The 25927-nt window shown below is 41.0% G+C and overlaps 2 protein-coding genes across 3 annotated transcripts in view; one reads left to right on the forward strand and one right to left on the reverse strand.

Moving 5' to 3' along the window:
* The window catches only part of SLC2A12 (solute carrier family 2 member 12), a 35094-nt gene extending 32967 nt beyond the window's left edge, over nucleotides 1–2127 (forward strand). Inside the window, exon 6 of the mRNA XM_058020653.1 lies at nucleotides 1904–2127. Coding sequence (XP_057876636.1) covers nucleotides 1904–1933 — 30 coding nt within the window. The 3' untranslated portion in view covers nucleotides 1934–2127. The remainder of the gene's footprint in view (nucleotides 1–1903) is intronic.
* Nucleotides 2128–3487: 1360 nt separating this feature from the next.
* TBPL1 (TATA-box binding protein like 1) lies at nucleotides 3488–17784 on the reverse strand. Of its 2 annotated transcripts, none has more exons than XM_058020754.1 (7): nucleotides 17624–17784; nucleotides 11763–11949; nucleotides 11064–11146; nucleotides 10095–10158; nucleotides 8277–8380; nucleotides 8083–8177; nucleotides 3488–5190 (listed from the first exon to the last, which is right to left on the reverse strand). In XM_058020754.1, the coding sequence occupies exons 2-7, from the start codon at nucleotides 11895–11897 to the stop codon at nucleotides 5120–5122; spliced, it is 552 nt and encodes a 183-aa protein (XP_057876737.1). In that variant the 5' UTR covers nucleotides 11898–11949; nucleotides 17624–17784; the 3' UTR covers nucleotides 3488–5119. The 2 variants fall into 2 exon arrangements, with proteins under 2 accessions (XP_057876737.1, XP_057876738.1); XM_058020755.1 differs by lacking the exon at nucleotides 17624–17784 and adding an exon at nucleotides 17480–17557.
* Nucleotides 17785–25927: the final 8143 nt, after the last annotated feature.

A 25927-nucleotide genomic window follows, 5' to 3' on the forward strand; every position in this document is an offset into this window, starting at 1 on the left:
TCCTAACAACTACCTGGGATTAAATCCAGTAATATTTAATATTACTGTATTTTAAGACTATATTGCAGGAAATTAATCTATCTCCTGATCCTGGACTTTACCAGGTAGTGGACTATTTGCATTTCCTTTTGCATCCCCATTTGCTCTGGCTGGTACTGTTTTCTGATAGCTGCCTCCAGATAGCAGATGTTTGCACACACAGTCCAAGCCTGTACTGGCTTTAAATTCTATTACATTGTATTTAGTGAAAGGGGCTTCTGCAAAATCTTTCTCAGCATTGCAGCTTCCCAAACAAACCTCTGCTGTATATAACTATAAATTTTCTGAGTGTTCTTACAAAACAAAATTTAACTCAGAACATACCATAGAAATTGTCTCCCCATTTTACAGGTTTTGGGATCGTTGCAAACTCTTCTAAACTTTTCCTATCCACATCTAGTTAGTGCAGAAACAAATAAGTAAAAATGCCATATTTCTGAAGAAGGGATAGTTTCAATACTGCTTTTACTGATGAGACAGTGATAGACCTTCAGATAACTCCTACAAGTGATGATGCTGTAGTCGAGGGTTTTTAAAATCATTATAGCTACAGTCTCAATTGTAGTCCTACAGACCTAGCCTTATATAACCTATAAATGAAGCCATAATTGTACAGTCTTTTATAACAAAGCCTGCACATCTGATGACACAGAGCTGGCACTCACCATCTCATCAACTATGAAAATACAAGGGGAAAAAAAGGATACATTTCAAAAATCACATCCCTGGATCTCTGAAGCACTCCACAAAGAAATTTGTCCCAGATCTAAAATTATTCAGTATCTTCACCAATAGACTGGGTTACAGAACAGAATATGCTTATTAAATATGCAGGCAACACTAGGCTGGGAAAGACTGGGTTGGAATTCAAAATTTTGCAAATCCGTGAAAAAAGCAGCATACAATTCTGAAAATGAAAGCACAAATTTCTCTGGTAATGCTAACTGCAAGTCAGAGAATGAGAAAATGGTGCTAGAAATGGCAGGAAAAGTGCCAGTAGCTGTGACAACCCACAAACCAGCAATGAGTCAGAGTTATCAATCTACTGCCCTTAGTGGGGTGTATAAATAGAACCAACCCTTCTCTCTGAAGGATGTGAAATGAACTTTTTATGGCACTGCCAGTGCTACAGCTGAGCACTGTGGGGAGTTTTGTGTGGGATCCACATGGAGAAACCAGGGACAGATGAGCAGTGCTCTAGGAAACATGGTCACTGAGGAAGAGGTGGTTGATTGAGAGGTAAGTATATCCAAAGCACTGCTCCCCACACTGGAGGTGAGAGCCATCCCACTGGGACACACTGCCTGGCCTGGATCTCCTATTGAGCATGGTAGCCAGAGCCTGGGTGGAGGCACCACGACACAGCAAGGGAGCAAATGCCAACTGGTGCTGATGGGGAAGAGGGGCTGTGTGCACACACAGGAGAAAGCATCAGCAGCAAGGCCTGTTCCAAACTGAGGTGGGGACCTACCTATTCAGAGCAGTAGGAAAAGGAGTGATATCCCTGAAAATAAGCATTCACCAGCAGATGTCCTTCATCATCAGAGGTTTTAAAATGTAGTTTTCACAGTTGGAGGCTCCCTTAGAACTAGAAGGACAGGTGGGCACACATTTCAAGGGATCTTTTATTTCCTATTATTCTCTTCAATACTACCCTGCAAGTTTGGTAGTGTGCTTTTTGGCTCTGTTATGAATTGTTACAAAGGCTTCAAACTGCTAGCATGGATCTAGGCAGCACTTCAAAAGAACCTGTGCCCATTTTAATACATTGCAGCTCATTATTAGCTTTCATTTTTGTTCTAAGAGACAGATTTCACACTACGTGACAGTACTAACAAAGCAAAATGTTCCTCTTTCTCCACAGATAAATTTAGGAGACACATATGCTTCATAAAAGCTCCAGATATTCACTGGTAGCACTCAAGAGCTTTGTAATTTGATTCGAAGAGGCAAGCCTAATCTACAACAGCTATTGTAGTTGTAATGGCCAAATCTTCATTCATCAGTTTGGGACTACACTTTGTCCCTCAAAACCCATTACAATTTTGTTCATTGTTCAAATATCTTCTGCTTTTTCCTTTTAAAAATTGTAATAATAATAACTAGTATTCCCTAATGGTGGTTTGTTCATTGCTCTTTGACTATGCACAAAATCCTTATTTATGTCAGGAGTGCCAAGGTCCACATTATTTGATACAAACTGGAAAACTTATGTGTAGCAAGCTTTGCTACACATAGCATGCTAGATTGAATTCCCTGACTGTTGAACTCAACCTCATAATTTCATGGTTATAAGCCCTCTGAGAAGCTCAAGAAGTGGGCCCATGCAAATCTCATGTGGTTTAGCAAGGGGTTTAACAAGGTGCTGCACCTGGGTCCAGGCAACCCCTGGGATCAGCACAGACCGGGAGCAGCCCTGCCCAGAGGGACTTGGGGGGCTCTGGTGGGTGAGAGGCTGGACATGACCCAGCAATGTGCACTTGGATCCCAGAGAGCCAATTGTATCCTGGGCTGCATCCAAAGCAGTGTGGGCAGCAGGGCCAGAGAGGGGATTCTGTGCCTCTGCTCTGCTGAGAGCCCACCTGCAGTGCTGCATCCAGCTCTGGGGTCCCAGCACAGGAAGGACATGGACCTGCTGGAATGAGTCCAGAGGAGGCCACCAAGATGATGAGAGGGATAGAATATAGGTCCTATGAGAAAAGGCTGAGAGAATTGGAATTGTTCATCTGGAAAAGAGAAGACCTAACTGGAACCTGCCACTACCCAAAGGTAACCTCTAAGAAAGATGGAGAGGGACTTTTTACAAGGCCATGTGGTGACAGGACAAGGAGGAGCAGCTTTAAACCAAAAGAGGGTAAGTTTACATTAGGTATAAGGAAGAAATTCTTTACTGTGAGGATGGTGAGGCACTGGAACAGATTGCCCGGAGTTGTGGATGCCCCATCCTTGGATGTGTTCAAGGCCAGGTGGGATGGGGCTTTGAGCAACCTGGTCTAGTGGAAGAAGTCCCTGCCCCATGGCAGGGGGCTGGAACAAGATGATATTGAAGGTGCCTTCTAACCCAAACTATTCTCTGACACCTACACAGAGTTCCAGAAGGCCTTTATGACCATACTACTTACAATTTATGGCAAAGTTTGGTTTCTTTTTGCTCTGAGGGGATTTGGTGAAGCATCTCCCATACTACTCCTTCCTTTACATACTTTCTGCAAGAAGTCACTATGGACAGCCCCAAGTTCTACATCACCCCATCAGGCAGATGAAATCCGTCATGCCAGGCATTTGCTTCCTCCAGCTGTTCTTCCACCTTTTCTTCGGAAGCTGTGATTTCTGGTACAGTAACAGCTCAGTTTACTATTTTTAGCACCCCCTAGGATGGAACATTACCTGCAGCATGCAAGAGCAGTGTTACATTTCTCTTCGGTGAGATAGGGAAAAAAGACATAAGTACATTTATACATATTTATTGTATCTTTTTAAAAGTAGCATTTGCAGTTACTTTTAAGCATTCACCTCTCTTCTGCTTAAAATGTGCACTTACTGAGAGAAACATCTACTTACTGGCTTTCAAGTCCAAGATTAATACTAATAATAATACATGCCAGAATCAAGCTTCACTGCTTGTTGGCAGCTCCTGTCATCAAAACAGTATACAGTAAGAAGAGTGTAGAAAAGGTCTGTGTTAATCATTCAGCAATAGGCTGGGGCTGGATTAGAGTGACCACAACATCTTCTCCAGTTGAAGCACAACAATTTTCCTGAAGTTCACATTTAAAATTTTTCTTTTGCATTGAGTAGGTGGACAAGGCAGTTGTTTTTTCTACAGTAGCTTCATAAGTTGATAACGTAATTAAGCTATCAGACAGCGTCCAAGGGCGGGCCACAAGGATGGTGAAGGGTCTGGAGGGGAAGCCTTATGAGGGGCTGAGGTCACTTGGTTTGTTCAGCTTGGAGAAGAGGAGACTGAGGAGAGACCTCATTGTGGTCTTGAGCATCCTCACGAGGGGAAGCAGAAGGGCAGGTACAGATCTCTTCGCTCTCGTGGCCAGTGAGAGGACTTGAGGAAACAGCGTGAAGCTGAGTCAGAGGAGGGTTAGGACAGGTATCAGGAAAAAGTTTTTCACCCAGAGGGTGGTTGGGCACTGGAACAGGCTCCCCAGGGAAGTGGTGACAGCACCAGCCTGACAGAGTTCAAGAAGCATTTGGACACTGCTCTCAGGCACAGGGTGTGACTCTTGGGGTGTCATGCACAGGGCCAGGAGTTGGACTCGGTGATCCTGATGGCTCCCTTCCAACTCAGCATATTCTGTGGTTCATCTACAGGAAAACACTTGCTGTAGACCTTTATATTTAGAAATGTCTTCTCTTCATGTAACAACAAGAAAATACTTAAAGTCTGGCATGTAGTTAAGAGAACTGGGAACAAACCAAATTTCATCCTCAGATAAACATACGTCACTACTATAGATTTCAATCTAGCCCAAGCACAAAGTTTTACACATACTACAAACAGAAACAGAAGGTATCAGCAAAAGACTATTCTTACATTGTTTCAAATTAATTTGCAACTATACAATTTTAATTGTAATATAAAAAGAGAAGGAATATAACAGAACAGGTATGAAGAGAAATATTTTCCAAACTTTTATTTGTGCACATTCATCAGGTGAAAAAGATAACTTTTACAGCTTCTTTGGTGCCCAATATTCAGCATACAAAAATGTAAAAGACTATTCACAAATAAAACACAAGCTCAAGCTAAAAAAAAAATGTCTTAAAGGTAGTGCACATCGTGACAGCTTTGCTTATGAATACACAGAAATTACTGCAAAAATAAATAGAATGTCTTTTTAAAAGCAGCAATTTCATATCTTGTAAACTTCCGTTTTTACAATACAGCACTGTTAAGAGTAAAATCCAAAAGAACTGGAGTCTATACTGTGGCCATGAGCAAGTAAAAGAGTCTGTATTCCTCTGCTATGGTTGGTCCAGTTTTCCTTTTTGCTTTTAGTCCAATGTGCAGCAGTCTTTGAAGGTGCTCGGTTAGGGAACCTAACCATCAAGTGGTGAATTACAAAATTTATTTCCTGCTTTCAAACACGAATGGATAAATCTGTTCCACAGCACTGGCAACAGCCTTTACGTTTGGCCCTAAGACACAGTTTAAAAAAAAAGAAAAAAGGCAGTAGGAAGAGAAAATACAGGGAATCAGAAATTAAAGTAACAACAGTACCTTTAAAAAAACCTTAATCTTATTAGCAATCACAACATCATACCACAGACAATAACAAGTTCTCCCCCATTTCTCCTAACTTAACAGATTTTCTCTGATCGGTTTTCATGTGAAAGTCTTTTCTTGTAAATCTGCAAGATGTTCTACATTTGTCAATGGATAATTACAATTAAATAATACTGTCATTTAATTTCATAACAACTTGGCTGATTTTCAATTTACTGGCTTAAACAGCCCAGAGAAGAGGCTGAGTGGCAGAGGTAAATTAGTTCTTTTACTTATATCAATCTTCTAAGAATTTGTATTTCTTCAAGCCTAGCCACTCTTCGCTCTTGCTTTAAAAACCTACCAACAAGAGCTACTGTTAAATAATGCTGGATTTAACTGAAGTACATTTCAAGCAAGGTTATTATAGGTTTGAAAATTATAAACTATTACTTTCTATCCCAGGTTTTGCAAATAGCTTCATCACTGATCTCACGACAAAACCTGCAAGCCAGGGAATGGTTTTATCATCTCAGGATGAAGCATATGAAGGTTATCTAACATGATCTGTGAGTATCCAGGCAAAGTAAATGAAAAATGACCTAGCAATGCTTGCTAGTAGTACCAGACCACTTTAGCCAATGAAAAACTAAGATTTCAAATAAGTGAGCAGTAACATCATGGAAGATATTAATTCTGAATAGAAGCTTAGTGATGCAGGTAAAGGAGAACAGCGACTTCTCATATGCTTTGATGAGTAGGAATGCAGGGTTTTTGTCACCCCACTTTAGACTTCAAAAGTTTCTTCCAAGTATAGAGAACTGTTCAAAATTACTCCCAAAAACAACAGCTTAAGCATAAGTTACTTAAGTAATTATTGTTTTACATGCTTAGTCAGAAAGCAAATGGACAAGAATAGGATTCTTCCTATATTTTCAAACTGGTTGAGTGAAGCACCCAGATAAAACAAGCCTAGTGAAAGACACCTGTCTTCTGGGTAGATACTGCACCCTCCTTAAATTTGTCTGCTATTAGGAAAGAGAGTTCTCAGGAAAGGAGAAGCCTTCAAATAGTGAGAATATGAGTAGGTAAATAGTTCAAGCAAAAAAAATACTACTCTCTCTAAGGCTGAAGAGGTATAAAAACTGGATCATCATTCTAGGGCATATAAGAGAAGGAAAGAACAAACCAAAACAACACAATCCCCATAAACAACCCCTCATTTATCATTTTGGAGTCAAAGAAACAATACTTCTTTTTGTTACTTTCATGAAAGATAGTAAAAATCACATGCTAGTGATTTTTACTATCTTTCATGAAAGTAACAAAATCTTTTTAATTCTTGTCTCAGGAAAAGAACTCACCTGCCCGGGTTTTTTGTAACATTTCTAATTATGTATCTCAAAATTCTCTGAGGCAGAGGTATTACAAGTACTAGTACTACAGAAACATGAATCTTTAGAGGAAACTTCATCTGAGCACACTTGAGAAAGAGTGTACTATGGCTGAAAAGTAATTTAAATCATTTTTAAAATAAGAAACATAAGACTCAGAACATTTTTTTCCTCTAGAAGAGGCAAAGCAGAAGCCTAGAAAAACAACAGAGGTCTGAGTTAATTTTTCAAACTCACTGCAACAACTAAACTAGAAGGATGCTAAACTTCTATGTTTACCATATTTACCTTCCTATTTGAAAGGAAAATTTTCTCAAAATATGGAAGTGATTCTGTAAGCAATGAAGTAATAAGAATCTTATAGAGAAGCCGAATCTCATTAGGAGGCTGACAAGACATGCTGAGAGCTTTTTATTACTGCAGTGATAATGCTTCTTATTTATTTTAAATTTAGTTTCTAGTTTTGGCTAGACCAATTGCACTGTTCCCAACATATACTGCAATCTTGAAGTACTTTTTAGTCCTTCATTTTTAGATTACTGAATCTGATGGAAGTTTGTCTTCATTAGAAAACACTGCTTCCAATATCTTGTGGGAAACATTCTGCATAGACATAGGCATTTGAATTAAGATGTGAAAATAAAAGAAATCCTTACTCAGCTTCTGAACCAGCAGCTGAGCTCTAACAACTGCAAGACATAATTCCTGCAAACGTGATGGTTTTTTTTGTTTTGGATCATTTTAACACGTATTGTCTGAAAAAATGACTTCTTGTACCTGGACACTGGTGGTGGATATCTCACAAGCAAACAGAAAAGAGAATGAAAAATGAAAATGATGAAGAGAGAAGAAAAAATTGCTAGCCTCTCCAAGACCCAGAACAACCATGTCTCGATTACATGGGAAAAATCACTGATTCCTGTGATTCAGTGGTTGTTCTCTTAGCTGAGCTTTAAAAGAAGAGAGTACAAGTCTGAAGAACTGTAAATTATTGGTCAGCCTCATTTATGCTATGCTATACAAAGTGTTATACTATCCTGTGAGTTTCCATAAATCTGCAGTTTGGAAATATGTATTTATGAAAGGGATGTTAATGCTAAATGCAGTGTAGTTAACATCTCTACAAATGGAAGAAAAAAGGAAGAAAATTCAAATATTTAAATAAACAATAATTACCTGCATTCTTAAGTGCTACCTTACTTTTGGTTTCATTAAAAAAATTCAGTCTAACTAATTTTTTGAACCTACCAATAATAATACTTTCTCTACTGGCACTTTCACTCAAAAACAAACAAGGTGCTAGCACAGGGAAACTAAATTCTTTCAACATAATTGTTTGACTGTTTCAAAAATCTTGTTTTCCCAAACCTACTGGCTCTAAAGTTAAATATTCCCAACAAGTTAAATATTTATTTTTTGACATTAAAATACCTGTAACTGTGATACTGCCTGTGGAAAAAATCTGTAAGGTAGCTCTGAGAGATTTTATTCTGTAACACACGGCAGGATGAAGTTCTGGTTCATAACTAGAAAACAAAATGAAAAGTAAAAAAGAGAGATCTAGAACTGAAAAATAAAAGATTAAGAAGTAGTCCAGGACTAAAATTCTTTAAAATCCTACCTACCTCGCATGAGGTCTGTTATTCTTCGTAAATTCTGGCAATCTTATCTCAAAGGGCATGTTGCACACTGCTAAAACATTCACAACTTTAAAATCTGTGAAAATTACCTTTTCAAAAGAGACAGGAAAAAAAGACATTAGAATGTACAGCAAGTCAGATGCATGGGTCGCAAAAAAAAAAAAAAGACAAGGCTACTACTGAGAATATTTTGATGGGTCAAAATTAGAATCTCCAGACTGATGCTTTTCTAATATGCATCTAAAGAGCATTTAATGGACTCAGAACATTTACATTATCCTTCTGTGGTGGAGTAACTGCTGAACTAGATACCTCACACTTGTATCATGGTCACTACAGCAGTATGGTTAGAACAGTTTAAGGATGAGACACAGAAAAAACTCAAACTGATGTACTAAACACCTCCCCACTGAAAATAAACTAAATTTAACAGCTCATGGAACATCAAAGTAAGCAGAGGAAAAGCTTAAATATTATTGCAAACTTCTTTATTGCCTTGTTGCTATATGCCATTTGTATTAAACCTAAGAATAAGAAAAAAGGTGGCAACTTTTGCTTTAATGTCCAGTGGCGAGTAGAGCAAACTGGTTTTCTATTCTGTAACTTTCTGAAACCCAACCCAAACTATTTGAATAACTTTCAGTTATTCTCTACCACAGACCCTTTAGATGACAACAAAATAGCCAACAGACAACTGCTATACAAAAAACTGCACTGCTGACAGGTCAGTGTTGGCAATGTCACTGGGGAAACTTTTGCTCATTTTCTGAGGTTGCCTAAACATTAAATGGCCATTCTTCTTCAATCTACACTTAGAAATATAGTTGGAAAGATAGTTAGAAAGAAGCAACTTAGCCTTAAATCAACTTAATCTTCAAAATACAAACTGCTCACTTTATGACAAAACTTGGTGTATCCACCCTGGAAGTACTTACTGTGCACCTCACTGACTTAACATTCCATTCCAACTTTAAAGGGTTGGGTTCAAAGTACACATTTGTGACAGTAGGAATGTCACACTTTTGCTGGGGTCTGATATAGCATTACCAGCATAGGCTGCCACCACTGCCTTTATCTACTATAATCAAAAGCAGTCTTTCCCTGAAAATGACAGCTGCTGTGCCTATTTAATTGTCTGTCCCTAAACTGAATCTGTGTTTAAACAGCACAACAGACTTTCAGGAAGTTTTAGAGCACCAAGTCGTGTAATTTTAAGTGGTTCATGTTGCTGTTTTTCAAACCTTACTATGAAATGCAAGTGGTGTTTCTGACTGGCAATGTTAATCCAAACCCAGATAAAAGAGAGTGTTTCCTGTCCTAAGTATTTTATTTGGCATATTTCCAGCTGCGCAACATGACAGTGCAGGAGCGCTTTTCTGCCTTCCTCTTTAATTTAAGAAGCTCAAACTTGCCCTTATTTAGATGGGAATGTATCTGCTATTCCATTAGAAATGAGTGAAAATTATGTTCAAATTACAGTAAAGTTTCAGCATTTTCCAAATAAATCTTTTGAGACATTGTAAATTCTATCTAAGACACATCTGTTCATATATTAAACAAATTTTATCGTTCATTATCCAGTGAAGAAGCACCGCTCTGAGCTGCCAAACAAAACTCAAATCCACAAAACAAAACAGCTTCTCTTTAAGCACCATCTGGAAAATGTATTCCTACACAAAAGGGCCATTTGAGTTAAAACACGTTAATTGCTAAATCATTATGCTCCCTCTTCTTTGTTTCTTTCTAAAAAAAAAAACTACCAGCATTGCTTGAGTCATGCAAGTCCTTTTTCATCAGAATTACCTGAAAACCTAGTTTCTGTAGACTACGAGCTAGTCGTCTGGCACCAAATTTAGCTTCTTCTTCACTATAAAGGAGAAAGAAAAGGATCTAGCATTAGCAGAAATAGAGTATATAGTTGTGCACACACACACACACACCACAATAGCTACTCAGATTACAAGATGAACCATTATATAATGTAGCACATCAACTGTGATCTCATGGACAGCCTTCACTTCATCCTACTGTAAGTATTACATTTTAACTAGATAGACATTCCAATGGAGTCCTTCATGCCCTATTTGCAGAGTATCTTGGCACTTGGCTCAAGCTGAAGTGAGAGACATGTTTTAATCACACATGGTTTTAAGTACTCTTAACAGATAAATAAGATCATGGGTAGTCTGGAGTTAACAGCCAGAACAATCCTCTTTAATTTTGGAACAGAGATCATACACAGAAAGTATGCAAATTTACTCTTTTACCTTAACTAATCCTTACTTTGAAATGCAGACATATAGTAAAGGAATTCAGCTCTTAAGAGTTTAGTGAGTGTCAGATGTCTCTGAACTGAGAATCTACTTTTGCTTCTTTTCAGTCCCTCAACATAGTAAAACTTGATTAAATTCAGGTGGGTTTAAAAAAAAAAATAAAGAGATATCCTCGGGAAAGGTCATCCCTTCCCAAGTCTCAACTTCTAGCTAAACACACAGAATTCTTAAAGGCTTCTCAAATCTCCTTAGGATTTTCTTAACAAGGCAGTTTTCCCTGCTGTTCTCCCAAGGCGGCTAAACTGATGTTGTTTAAGATTTCAACACTATCTGACACAAACACTTCTCATAGAAAACTTCCTCCCAAATCTAGGACCTACATGTGATGCAGTGTGAGCCAATTTAAGCAGCAGCCAGTACCACCTCTTCTTCATTTATAATGTTGTATTTTAAAATACACTAGGATTTAGAGGTAGGGAAAGAATCTTCATGAACTCACCTTGTGGCTCCTGTGCAAATAACTTTTCCTGAGGACCATATTGTGGCCGTAATCCTAGGTTTCCTAAGCTTCATTAAAACCTTCTAAAAAAGAAAAGTAGAAAAATTGGAAATTAGCAGCAATTAAATTTCATACCAGAAAAAAAAAAACCTGTTACCCAAATCACCTAAAGTTACACTAAAACTCCCTTTAGTTTTGATAGGCTTGAACTTCTCCTTCATCTCTTTCAGTACTTAAAAAGCCTAGCTACTGAGAAGAGCAAAATAAGCATGAAATAGCCAATGATTCAGTGTACACAGAATAGATTAAATGAAGGCATTTTTTACTGAATAAAAAGCTGAAAACTACAAGCACCATGCTGATCTTTTTCTAATTACAATGATTTGACATTGCTGACTCTGTATCAAGATATATTTTCTTGACACAGCCATCAAATTTTGGGAGGCAAAATGGATCCTGATGTCTAAGAGGTCTCATCACATACCTTGTACCCAATATTCACCTCACCAAGTGCTGTCTCCTGAGACAGCATTTGATAACCCCCAATTCTGTACAAGTAACTAAATACCTACAGCAAGCAAAATAGAGACAGAAAATTCTGCTTTTCTCTATCCACCATACACAGGTATTAGGCAGAAGAATGCTTAGCTTAAGAAACATTTCTAAAAACAGAAAATTAAGGTATGCTGAATCTCTTACCCCAACATCACGCTTGTATATCACATTTGCTCCCTCTAATGCAATCTTCCTCAAGTTTAAATGACATCTTGTTCTAAAAACACACACTACATTTGTGATTAAAATGTCCAGTGCAACATCACTGTCTGCATCCATTGGGGTGATTTACAACTCAATTTTCCCACCAGCTCACCACGAAGATCACATCCTGAGAAGGAAAAATGATAAAATTAAACATACCAATAGAAAATTGCCTGTTAATGCCTTTGTATACATTTGCCCCTTAAAAGAGACAAGAAGCAGAAGACACGACATTCTGACCCATTTAACAATGTGAGGGGAGGGGAAGGTCTGCATCCTTTGTGCTCGAAAATAGGAGGTAACTTGTTCAAAGCCATGTTGCCAGACTTAACAGAAATGAAGTGCATAGACACATATATATAAAAGAGTATTTTCAACTGCCACTTAAATATGTTACAATTCTTACTAAGTATATTAAGACACTGTAAAGATTACTGAAACTTCTTCCATAGCTCCAGTGGATAATCTTTCCTCAGCTCATTTGAGGATGTCATTAGACACCTCAGGAAAATACACTTCTCTGACTGCTGAAGTTGATAATTCTGAACAGTTTGACATTTGTGTTGGAATGGATGAGCCTATGAATAACTTTGAAGTAATACCGGTTACACAAACTGCAGTCTGCAGACAGCCTGCTACCACAGCTTTCCCATCTTCACCCAGCACTCCTGGCCTATCTCTCCCAATAATAGCTCAAAGCAAATTGCACCAAATGTCCTGGTGGCAGCAGCAGCCTGGGCTGACTGTCTGCACTGCCCACAGGAAGGCACTGTACAGGCAGAGTGAGATGGAATGCTCCTGAGGAAAAGCACAGGTAACTGTGAAGGCATGGGATGGCCACCCAGAGCATGCACTGCAAACCTAAGGCACCCAGGAAGCATCCATGCTCAAAGACAACACTCCTCACACACAAACCTTGCTGGGAAAGAGAATCCTAATTCCAGCAGCTGGGCTACCACTCATCCCAGCCCAAGAACACACGACATCTCTTCTGGAACCATACAAAGTCAAGACAGCAAGCATCTCAAATAGATTTCAGGTGAAGAAATGAGAGGGAACAAGAGCAAGATCATTGGTATACAGTGAAAAGGACCTACATAAATATTTTAGCAGTATTTAATCCAAAATAAATAAAAAGGAAAGCAAAGAAAAAAAGCCCAAAAATCTGTCACATATGTGCAATGCTCCACATGGTCACTGCCATGGAAGAAGCAGGACACTGTGCATCAAGAACAATAACATACCTAACAGACTGTGATGTATTTATATCACTTTAAATGTTTTGGCCTTATGTTCTATATTAAAAATCTTCAAGATACAACATTAATGCTATTATCAGTATTTTAATCTGAATTTGCCTTCCTAAACATCATGACATAGTCTGTAATGGAGAACTCAAGGTGCACCTTCAACTAGCACTCACTGACAACACAGAAGTAACAAACTACACAGCAGATGTGCACAACGAACTGCATCAACTGCTCTGGTGGTTCCTGCTTACACTCTGCAGCTTGTTCCCTGCTGAAAGAATTATTCTGTAATTGTTGGCTTGGCCAATATAAGAAAAGGCAAGATGGATGATAATACAGAAAAGAGATGAAGAAACAGCAAGAGGAAAACATAAAAACCAAAGGTTATGTGTGGGGGTGGAGGGAATGCAGGCAAAGAAGAGAACAAACAGTAACTAATTAGTACTCCCAGATCCCTTTATTAATCTTCTTTTATTGAACCAAAAATTACATGAATCCTCAAAGTTAGAAATTACTTATCCCATCTGGTTTTGATGGACGACTACAGATTGGGAAAGTAATTTACAGCACCAGATCCAAAGATAGCACATGTGCAGATTTTGAATGGCATGCAGGCAGGGCCAGCACGGAGCTGGAACCCGTGGCATCTTCAGAGCGGCATTTGTTTTCCACCCTGGCTCCAACTCCTGGCTCTTACTGGAACCCAGGAAAGATTGTCAACAAGATACCTCCAATCAGCAGCATCTCCCAATTATCAGCAAGGATCTGCTGGCACACTCAGCCTCCATCTACATTCTGAAAGAACATCAGAGTTGTGCATAACACCACCAAAAGGTTGCTAACATCTAAGCAAACCATAGTATTGTATGATAATGTCCCCATAAAACATGGCTTGTCTTAAAAAGATCCAGAGAGAAAAGTCACATGCTCATTCAGAACAAAGGAGAAAGTGGTTGCAAAGAGAGGAAAATTACAATTTAAAAGGAAAAGATCTATTATTAAGGCAAAAAGGTGGCTGTGGAGCTGTCAGTAAGGATGTTTTCAGCAATTACAATGTATCTTGGTTAGAAGTACAATCTACTTGCATAGATATTAAGATGAGAAAAAATACACAGATTACAGTGGTGTGCCTCCATTTTAATTAGCCATGTTCTGAAAGCTCGAGACAACAGATACTAGGGGAAGGGTTTTTTAATTTCAACTTCTATATATTATGTTAATGATTTTGAACACACCCATTCCTAGTAAGCATACAAATACAATGTTAAAACTCTTCCAAGGCATGGTTTGGAAATATTGGTAAATCAAAATGTTTCTAGGCTTGGATACTTGGGATCAAGCAGTAAGTAAGCATTAACATATCACAGACTTTGATTTAAGCATTCTTTTTAATGCCTCACACCTTACTTACAAAAAGGGAAAAGAAATCTACAGAGAAGATCTGTTACCTTTCTTTCAGAAGCCTTAAATAACTTTAAATTCAGAGGAACCATGAGAACAAAAGCAACTTAAACTTTCCTAAAAAATACAAATACATGGACTACATTAAAAAAAACAAACAACTGAAGAACATATTTGCTAAAAAGGTCTAACAACATCCAAGAAAGAAATATCTTGCTCTTATTACACATATCTCCAGCAAGCATGACCAGCTGGAACATTCTGATCCTTCTCTTTCCCAGCTGTCTCTTGTATTCTCTGCTATTCATACACACCACCGTAGCACTGACTGTTATTTCCCAAAACCCGAATTTCTGCATTTCCATTTCTTTTTTGCAAAATGGGGAAAATAGTGTTCCTTACTTATAAGCCTATTTATATCCCATACTTATGCAGTTACACTTGCAGAACAGAGAGGCTGAGTAGAAACCAAACATCAGGTTCTTTCCAGTTCTGGATTTGTAAGTGCTTAAGTTGAGCTCAGCTTAGATTTTGTTGATTAATTTTGCCCTTTGAAGGTTCTCTCATCTGAACTGTAGAATTTTGGCAGTCTAAATCTCATTTCTAAAATTATGTTTTGCCAGCTAATGCTAATTTAATAACGGGCTAAATTTGAAAATAATTTGTCTACATGTACAGCATTTCTTTTAGATTATGTACTTCATTTGACTTTCTCCAACACAAGAAACTAGCTGACTTTGATTTCAAATTGTTTTGTACGAGTTTTAACACAATTATCCCGACAGAGGAAACAAGCTGAAATACCTCTCTGCAGAAGTTTGCATTATTTTGTTTTATCAGAGAAATTTTAGAGGATTGTTCTTTCTTTTCAACATAGATTTCAGGGATATATCTGAAAAATTACCTTAAGATGAAAAAAAAAAAGAAGGAAAAAAAAAAGCAGCTAGATTAATAATGATAACACATAAATAAAAACAACAACAGAAGCTAATGCAAGGATATTTGACACTGTAATGTATCCTACTCTGAAACTAGAGAAACTCCACAGAATAAGAAATACTTTGGAGGGAGGAATGAACACTCAAGTTCTTAAAGCATTACCTCTACATCCACTGTTAGAATCACAGACATACTATTTAGATACTCTATAAACACATGTGAAGACAAAACACCTTGCACGGAAATCTTACAATCTTAAAAAAGCCAGCAGTCTGTCTTCAGAAAGTTCCAAACCAACCACAGCACCATCATCAAAGAAAAAGGAAAGGCACTTGGGATGGGGTATATAAACAAAGTATTATTTTAAGCTCTTGACTACCTTTGATCCAAGAAACTCAGAGCTGTAAAGGTAGATGGGGGATATCTAACAATGGTTATGTTAATGTCAGAACAGTTTAATAAACACCTTTTCCACCATCAGCCTAAGTATAAGCAACTTTTACTGGTTATTTTTAACCTTTCTCCAAAGCAGTTCACAAACTGACCAACTCCACAAAGAATTCCAACAGCCCAGCTGAAGGGACATTGGTCACTACCGTGTCAGTAGACATTTGTCAAACTCATGCCTGGAAGGCATCTTTGAAGAAGCTAACATGAACCTCTACAGGAGATTTCCATATGAGAATGGAGAATAAATAAAGTCTGCCAGGAATGGAGAGAGATGATTACATCCTTCCACTGAGGATGTACTTTTAAAGATTTGTGTTCAGCCCCTCAGGAAACAGGTCCATATGGAATGCTGGAGGTGACACAACTCTGAAATCGGCTGGAATTCTTAGGCACACTAAGATCACAGTGGCTGGTGAATGACTCCCTGAAAACAAGAGCAACATAGTTACTTTGTCTGTGCAGAACATCCTCTGCTCCAAACAACTTTCTTAGCTCCAGCCACTGAGCTAGTGGTGCATGCTTTTACTTTCTGCTACAATGGCAAGTTAAAATGTGCCTAAAGCAAAAGGCCATCTTGAAGCTACTGTTCTCAACTTTCAGGATCTACAGAGTCATGACTATTTATATTTTGAAGGAGAAAATTTTCAAATACGTGCAAAGCCAGTATCTAAGAAAGGATTTGTTCAATTAGATCCATGCACAGAGTGATAATACCAGCTATATCAAAAGCAAGTAGGACATCAATCCTGCTCTCGGATAAGCCCACTGCATTTCCGTAGGGCTGTCCAACAGAAATCCATTTGCAAGAATAAAACCAAAGAGTATATAGAGCAAGGCAAGAAAGAATATCTCATTACACGCCATTTTCCTCAAATCTTTCATCAAAAGGTCCATTCATATTCAAACCAAAATGCATTTGAACTCAAGTTTGTGCCACCTTTCCCTTAAAACATCCAGGCGTACTTGACTGCTAAACATCAAGAAGAATCCTTTTGGTCTTTATAGTATGTGGAAAATCATCCTAAGTACGACAAAAGTCCGAACCAACAAGTTCGGTGGCCCTTCCAACACGATTAAACGTCGTAAGAAAAGTAAAAATGTTTAGCAGTAACAAAATATTTTAAGGCAACGGGTAAGCCTCACAGTCAAACATTTTTACCATTTGCGCGTCCCAGCTGAAGAAGCACGAGTACCCTTCCTATTCCCGCTGCTGCGAATCCCACTCAAAGCCCTACATGCGCCAGCGTCACAACGCTCTGGTCAACAACTATTCCTTCTCCCCCGTCAACCCCAGCCCGAAACTTCTGCGGCCAGCACGGCACAAACAAAGCGCAGGCAGCAGGGCGGCCTGGCCGCGCCGAGCTCCGCCGCTCGGCAGCGCCGGCTGTGCGGGCATCGGCCGCCGCAGGGCACGGGGCCGCCACAAAGCCCTCGGGGCCGGGCGGGCCGGCCGGGAACGGGCCGTTCCCCCGCAGGATGCCCTGCCCCTTCCTCCTCTCCCTGCCCCGGCGGCCCCGGCCACGCACGCCCCGCTGCCCCGGGCGCGATCGGCACCGCGGCGGGAGGCACCGGCAGGGCCGCGGCGAGGCGGGGGAGGCCCCGCGCCGCCTCCCTCACCTCGGCCGGGCAGGGGCGGCGGCGGAGAGGGACGGGACGGGACGCGGGGCTCAACGGCGGCGGCTGCGGCCGGGCCCGCGGACCCGAGACGGCGGCGAGGGGGAGGAGGAGGAGCGCGGCCCGTCGGCGGGCGGCGGCCGTTACCGTGCGGGCGGGCGGCGGTCGGGGCGGGGCGGGGCAGGGCAGGGCGCAGCGCGGTGCCGGTCAGTGGGTGCCGGTCGCCCGGCGGCGTTCCGGGTGCTGGGCCGACTCCCCGCGACAATAAACATCCCCCAGCGCCGCGGGCATAGACGCGGCGCGGCTAGAGCGGCCGCCGGAAGTGGCGGCGGCGGGAGGGAGGGAGGGAGGAGGGGACGGAGGGGGCCGCGCTTGAAGCGCTTCCGCTGTCGTCCGCCGCCCCCGGAGCCGCCGTGCGCCCCGGGACGGGCCCGCCGTGCGCGCTCCGCACGGAACCGCAGAGCGGGACACGACTGACGGGACCACAGCGGGTCTTCTGGTCCGAACTCCCTGCTCAAGCAGGATCGTCCAGAGCACGTGGCACAGAATTGGGTCCGCACGGTTCTTGAGTATCTCCGGTGAGGGAGACTCCACAACGTCTCTGGTCAATCTGTTCCAGTGCGCGATCAGCCGCACAGTAAAGAAGTTTTCCTCATGTTCAGCTGGAACTTCCTGTGCATCACTTTCTGCCATTGTCTCGTGTCCTAAAGCTTGCAGAACTGATAACAGGCTTCGGCTCGGCCAGTCCGAGGCAGCGCCTTTGCCGGCGGAGCCGCCGGAGAGCAGATGCACATTCCAGCTCACACGCTGTGAGCGCTCGTGGCACGCACCCGGCCTTTCTGTGGGGCGCTGGCATTGGCACCCTGCAGCTTGCTGCAGCCCCCTTGCTCTCTGGCCTGGCCGCGGCACACACCCTCCGGGCGGTCAGCCCTGCTCTGACAGGAGGCAGCAGGCAGCAGGGCTCCTGCAACAGCCCGCTGCCAGTGTTGCTGCTCCACACGTGCATGTAGCACTGCAGCAGCGCTCTGGTCACTGCATGGGGCACGCTTAGAGGGCAGGCAGAATGGGACATGCGGACACAGTGTGGGTGCCTGCATGGCACTGGCTCTCCACGTGCGGGATGGTCCTCTAAATCTGTCACTGAGCTGTCTGTAGGGAGTAGAGCGTGTCATGAACTACCTTTCAGCTACACTTATATTTTCTCCTGGAAAAGCTGTTGTGCTTCACATGGGAGCCCAGGAATGTGCCTGCCATGTGGCCCATTAAGGACTCACCACCCAGACTGAATGAAACAGATGTCAAGCTGACTTTCAAATTTAGAAAGAATATTGGTCTCTATAGGAAAATTATATAATTGTATATTTATATGGGTGTACTGCAGAGTATTCACTGAATTGGAAATTTTCTGAAACTGAGGTTCTGTAATTATGTACTTTGGTTATGTGATGCGGTAGCAAAATAGCTTTAATTAGGATAGAAGGAAATTTATGTATGAAATTTAAATTTTGAATTCTTTAGAGTTGGCGTGTTTTCTTCTGCTAGATTCAGTTTAATCCTTGAAATGCATGACTAGGTTCGCTTGCCAAAAATAAGTCTTTCAAATTCTCTCTTCAAATGAGCTGTGAGGACCTGGTTTGGCTCTCGTGTTCCCAGGCTGGTCGCACTCCGGCGTGGGGCAGCGCTGCCACCCTGTGGCTTCCCACAGACACGGATCCCCCGCCTGCGGTGAGCGCAGGCAAGCGAGGCCTGGTTTTGGGAACCAGGGCTCTGAATTTACCATAGTTCAGTAACTCTGCACGGTATCTCCAGAATTTTTAGAGAGTGCCTTAAGGCTGGTTTTGTTCTTTATGGGCTTCAGGCTCTGAGTCATTGCAATTACCCAGCCAAAGTGGGGTAGAGTGCTGTGATGTCTTCATTCTGACAGTTCTTGCAGGTTCTGGATGGCTGTATCACAACAGATGCTGATTTATTTTTTTCTGAATAGCTGATCACATTGGCAAGTTCTGAAGAAAATCTTTATAAACCCTTATTTTGCTTGAATTTTGATTAAGCATATGCTTTTTTCAGCATAACCTTAAAGGTCTACAGAAATTCAAAACAAAGTGTCTGCAAGCACACACTACCACTGTCTGTCTCCACATGCTTGCTCTCTTCAGGGTATAACTTTTTCTAGCACATATTCCTCAGAATAGTGCAGTCGTTCCTGGATGTTAGGAATATTATTTTTGCTGATGAAGAGATGAACCCTCATCATTTAATAGTTTTGACTGCTTTGTCAGCCTGAGCTTTTCCTGTTTAGACTAGGACATGTTTTGAAGATTGCATCTTTAGATATATATTTGGAAAATGTGCAAATATAAGCAAGTAGCTATGATCACATAAATGTGGAATGCAAATAAAGGTGATTTGGCACCTACCTAATTTGACTTTTTAGTCAAGTTTATCAGTTGTGCTGCAATTTTATTCTATACCTATATAGTTTACAAAACTGGTTGTCCTCTCCTTGCCTTCTCCTCTTCCTGGTCTCCATTCCTCCATGCAACTCTAACTTGGCTGCATGGCTTCCTCCACTAGCATGACTGAGATGCCAAGGATCTGGATCTTCATGAGGCTCTAACTTACCAGAAGCTGTATGACATCAGACAGAGAAGGCACAGAGGCCATTTCTGATACTGTCACTTCCTTACTACATGATTTCATTCCCCTATGCCTTTATTTTGCAATGCCTTGTTTGGGAAATGAAGAGGAGATGGAGATGTGGGGAGAGTGTTTTCCTGTGCTTGGACATTCTGCAGCATGCAATCGTGGGCTGCTTGGGACTATCAGTAAGCATGCAGTAAAAACAAGGTAACTGAACTTCAGGACACTGCACATGTTTTTTGTTCAGTAATTACAGCAGTGAGACTGAATGAAGATGCAATTTCATTATGTTGTTATTCAGCTGTAGCTTCAGGTTTCTGTAAAAGGAAATCACTCTTCAGACTGAAGCAAATACTTTGTTATCTGAATTTTTCTGTTTTTACAGGATTAACTTTCAATCAGATAAGATCCTGTGCAAGGTAGACTATGGGAAAGTGTAGGGAGGAGAGAAGAAAGCTGGATGGCTCCCTGAGGCAGCCCTAGGGAGTTTTATGCAGCTGTGTTGGAAATACTGTGGTGTCTGAGTGGAAGACTGCATTAAAGTATCCGTGTTTGAAGAGGAAGTAACCAGGAGCAACCAGTGTCGTGGATGTTCCGTGGAAATGACTTTGTGTGAAATGGTCCTCAGCTGCCAACATAATGCTGCAGGTTAACTATGAGACATCTCCCAGGCTGGCAGCCATCAGGGAATGAGCAAGAAGTCAGTCAGGGAGGGAATCCTTTGCTCCAGGGCTTAGTTAATCAAGTGAAACAGTAAACTCAGCTGTGACTTCTCATACTCTCTGATGATGTACAGTATGATGATAACTCATGCCAGTTCTGTTGAACAGCTACCTCCCTGCTCTAAGTGGCACTTATACCAGCTCTACAATATTCAAATATTGTTTAATTTTACAACATGTATTATTTTATATGTTTGTTTATAGAAGAGATAAATATAATTACTATATAGTATGTAAATATTTATGTCACATTTTTATATAGTGTATATATATATTGCATAGTGAGTATATCTGTATATTGCATAATTGCCTATTGCTAGGTATGCTTTTAAATATAAAATAAGCATATTAAGAAAATGGCAGTAAAGTACCTCAATATAAAAGTCAAACTTTCAGAATGAGACTTCTCTTTAGTAAACTTTGCAATAATTTAAAGCATATCTGTAGTTTCAGCCTCTGTGACTGAGTGGTATTTACAGATTATGCATGCTGACTTCTGTTGGCAGTAAGAGAGAAGCATGGCCAAAGCAGAATCAGAAGACTGAGTGTGAGGGAAATGAGGAAGAAAAATGTGTGGGAAGATAGTAGCATTGGTTCCTCAGCAGCTTCCCTGCAGTGCTGTGTCTGTCTGTAGCCAAACTGAGGGTGCTGGCCTCTGCTCCCCCTGTCCAGCTTGCTTCCTACCCCAGCAGAATGGTGTTAAGCATGTGCAGACAGCACCTACTGCTGTCTGAATTCTTCCCATGGATTTAAGTAAAGGAATATCTCAATTCCCGATCTTGGAATGAGGTTAACTTGATACTAATTGGGAATGGTGAGAAAGAGATACTATGAGGGCATATATTCAAACGTTGATGTCAGACAACTCCCAACTCAGGTAGAAAAGGTACTGCAGTTAGGTAACTAATGAACAGAAGTTTTCAATGACTTAATTTAGGGTATAATATTGTTTAAATCTCATGTTATGTTTGTTCTTGAACTTGGCCTCCAGTGACCTTTAGTCTTCATATATATATTAGTTTTGAGATACAAATAGCAAAGAGGGTCCCCACAAAGAATTTTTGGCCCATAAAAGAAGAAAGCAGTTTGATCTAGAAAACAAGTGAGAAGAGCATGAGACTGAGGTGAGACAAAGGCATCAAGTATCTCAATTACTGTAGTTTCTAAGGCTGCAGTGACACTGATAAATAAAACAAGGCTGAGGCTTATCTTACTTTGTGCTTGGGTTTTAGCAAGGTCCTTGCTATACCTTTGGCCTATCTGACTTTTTCCCAGAAAGTATCCAAGCATGGTATTAGGGTAGCATATGCCAGAGACTGTTCTTAACCTTTGGTGAGTAGAATAAAACTCAGGTCTGCGTGAATGCGTCCCCAAGCACAGCACTGACTGTTGGAGGCAGAGCATGGTCCATTGCCTGGTTTATCTATTCTAGTAAGTGATACAGATGTAGATATCCAGCCTGAGAAGTTCACTCCCCACACCTTACTGATTCCTATCTTTGTACTGAGTTCAAAGTGCAAACATTCCTGCTGATTTCAGTGTGCCTAGGAGAACAGCCCACAGGTTTGTGCACCGGAAAAGCTGGTGCAAGTCTATTCCAAACTTCAGTGTGAGCCTTCAGCCAGTCATTTGTCATCTCTTTTTCTTCCCATCTCTATAACGATAGCAGCAGCCTCCTGGTCATAAGGGGACAGCCAAATGTTGCAAGATGACTCTTGTCTTCTGTGTACTTTGTGTATGCACTCTGAGATGCCAGGAGTGTAAAAGTCCCTATGTAAGAAAAAAACCTGTTATCAGCGAGGAAGAACTGTTCCCATTCTGGTCACCTCGGCCGTCAAAAAGCATCACAGGAAACAGGATGCTGCAGCAAGAGGCCGTGCTGACACTTCGATTGCTTGTCCCACACCATGGTCTTTGCCTCTTCCCTGACAGGGGAGGGAAGCGCTGCTGCAGCAGCCTGGGAAACCATCCAGGGACAGTTATCTGTGTGAGCACATCCCTGGGAACGCTCTCTGCCTGTGCCCACTCCTCCTCCCCTGCTGCTGCTGTGCAGGCTTTCACAGATGTTCCTCCCAAGAAAAGGCAGCTGCAGCTCTCAGCCTCCTGGTTTCCATCTCCCCGGTGGTCTGGCTCCACCCGTCTGTGATGGAGCTGCTGATAGTTCCTCCCTTCCTGAACCCATCGTGCTGCAAGGACTGAGCTGTAGTGATCAGAGGAAGAGGAATTATTCTATGCATTTTTCTCCCTTTCTTCGTGTTTCCTGGCTGTGTAGCTATACCCTTGCTTTCTTTCCCTAGTGTTTCTGATCCTTGTTTCTTAAACAATTTGTAAACAGCCAAGAGAAAACTCAAGACTGTAGATAATCTATATTTACAGTTGGTTATGGTCTAATAGTTTACACAACAGCCTGAGGTCTAAATAAGGATTGGGGTTTTTTCTTTGCTCAAAGAGAAGGACCTCTTAAAATTTAAAGTGAAGGAAGGATTTGCACTGGTTTTTATTTTCTTGCTTTTGTTATGATCTTTTTTTTTCCTCGCAAGGAGGCTTTGAGGATGGTGTAACTGAGTGCACGCATGCGCGTTGGCTTAAAAACGCATTTCATCTGTTTACGAGTTTCAGTTTAAGGGCAAAACCCTAAGGCAAGAAAATGCGTCATCCCTGGACTGTTGTGACCCTAGGCTATGTCCGCGCCGCACTTGGGAAATGGGACGACTTTGCTGCCTGGACCTACTCACAGTCAGTTTTACACTCGGAGACACCAGTGTCTGAAGTGAAACCGGTTACTTGCAGAGCTTTGCTGGTTTCGCAGTCTGCTGGCAACAGTCCTCCCAAAGGTAACACATGGATTTTCCCCATCCTTCTTGGAGCATAACTTTTAGTCAGACCTATGGCATCTCAGAATTGTAGAAATTCCCCAAGCCATCAGTAGCTCTGCAGCACTAGTGACAGAAAAGTGCCATTATTACTGGTTGTGCCACTTCCCCTCCATTGAGCTATGCTGGGCTGAAGAGCATGGAACAATCTGTGGCTGAATAGTGAGCACAAGATGGTATTTACCCTATGGGCCTGCATTTGGTAGTGCAGCCTTAATATGGGAATAGTCAGCACTACATGGGCCAGAAATGAACACAAACAATTTGAATCTGACTGTTGGGAGAAATTCTATGTATGGAGGATTTTCCAGGTGTATATATACATGGCAATTACAGAATGCTTGCTTGTTTGCTGCTACAAATTTCAATTTCATTGAAATAAAAATTTGTGTCAATGTAATTGAATTTTCTTTGTAATCCTGTCCCTTTTGGGAGACTGTGAGTGCTAATTTGCATTCAGATATTCAGACAAAAATTAAAATATCCATCAATTTTATCAGATTGTACCCCACTTGTACACCAGATATGTGTAAGTTTTGTTCTCTTTTAGAAAGTTTATAACCTGCAATTAGCAAATATTTTTTGAATATTTAAATTTTTTTTTACTACAAATTATAATGAAAATAAATGACAAGAGGGTTTTGGCAAAAATTGCGTTTTGAAAAATATATGTGATTTTTTAAAAGGGGGCAAGTTTTTTTCAGGCAGACGCAACTGAGGGGTTACAAATATGTCAAGCAAAACTGTGCTTGTGACCTTATCATTATGTCCAGGATTCAAACCAGCTTCCCTACAGAAGAAACTACAAAGATTTTCTGTGCCTTTTATTTTCTGAGGCGGGCTGGGAATTTTGACCTTGGAGTCCCTTTAAAGAATAGGCTATCTCACACATGTTCTCCTTGTGCACCTTGACGTTTGAGGGCACGACCAGCACTGTGGCCTCGCTGCCCCGTCAGAGCCCAGAGCAGCACGGCGTTTTGCAGGTGTCTGCAGAGTGGGTTTCTCGCTATGCCGATGCTTCAGGCTGGCAGATTTCCATCCCAGTGAGAGAGTAAGATAAGCCTAAAAGGTATTTTCTGTAAGACTTTACAGACTGGTGAAAGTTTCTGCAAAGGAGCACAACGTCAGTACCAAACCCAGGATCCTGAGCACTGAGCCAGCACTACAAATAAAGGATTTGCTAGTCTCTAGCTGAATTGAAAAATGTAGCTGGGTTGAAACTGGTTTCTTTACAAAGAAACAAACAAACAAACAAATACTAGTATTAAAATCAAATGGAACTAAGTGGCTTTTATAGAGTTCTTATCTTAAAACATTTAAGTCCATAAGCAAGTTTTCTATGAACTTGTATCCTGTGACTGAAGCAGCATTTGGAGCTTCTTCTACAGCTGATACTCTGCTCTATTTATGCTCTTGTATCCAGTAAAGGCTGAGCTCATATTGAAACCCTTCCTGCAGTTGCAAAATTTATAGACTTTTTCTTTACTCAGCTGTCTGTTTTCACACACACACAGAAATATTAAAAATTATAGTAACTTAGTTATCTTTGAGACCTCTGTCAAATCTAGCTGAAATCAGGCAATGAGTTCAAACATTACTAGGAGGGAATGTATACAGACACTCACACAGCTGCATCTACATCCCTGTAGATACAAAAAGATAAACCAAGTCAACTTTTTTTCCACATGAAAAAGGGGTATAAGTATATTTCAGTAAATAATAAAATGCATCACTTTGTACAGAAAAGCAAGAAAGCAAACAAAATATTTTCTTTAAAGTCATTGACATCAATATTTAAACCAGTTCCCTCTTTTCCTTAGCACATTTGCGAGTTCCTTTCAAAAGTGTAAATTGCTTCAGTCAGACTAAACATACATTTTCTGTTTGCAAATATTTTGCGGTAAAATTGCACTCAGCAGCAGGGTAGAATAATTTCATTCATTGTTCTCTTGAAGTGCATAGTAGAACTCTTAATTCATCTAAGAAACTTGGGCTGTTGAAGCCAGCTGCCAGCACTGTGCCATTACTGTTGTGTCTGTGCCCTTAACACAAGAGGTCAGCAGACCAGGAGTTCCCAGCCACCTAAATGCCTCTGGAAAATATGTTCATTGTCTTCAAAATAAAGATAAAGAGATAGAGATAAAGCCACTAATTATTTTACAGTCAGAGCAAAGTCATTATTTACCTTTCTTTGTACCGCTGGTTGCTTTTGTTCA

This window comes from Melospiza georgiana, chromosome 3 (assembly GCF_028018845.1).
Source record: "Melospiza georgiana isolate bMelGeo1 chromosome 3, bMelGeo1.pri, whole genome shotgun sequence".
Lineage (NCBI taxonomy): Eukaryota > Metazoa > Chordata > Aves > Passeriformes > Passerellidae > Melospiza > Melospiza georgiana.

Bases quoted from the DNA above. Each gene is read 5' to 3' on its own strand.
- TBPL1 (XM_058020754.1), bottom strand. From the start codon at position 11,897: ATGGATGCAGACAGTGATGTTGCACTGGACATTTTAATCACAAATGTA. The intron at 11,147-11,762 runs GTAAGAGATTCA...TTTCTTTTTTAG, and splicing joins TATACAAGCGTGATGTTGGG to AAGGTTTTAATGAAGCTTAG. The intron at 8,178-8,276 runs GTAGGTAGGATT...TTTGTTTTCTAG, and splicing joins AATAACAGACCTCATGCGAG to TTATGAACCAGAACTTCATC.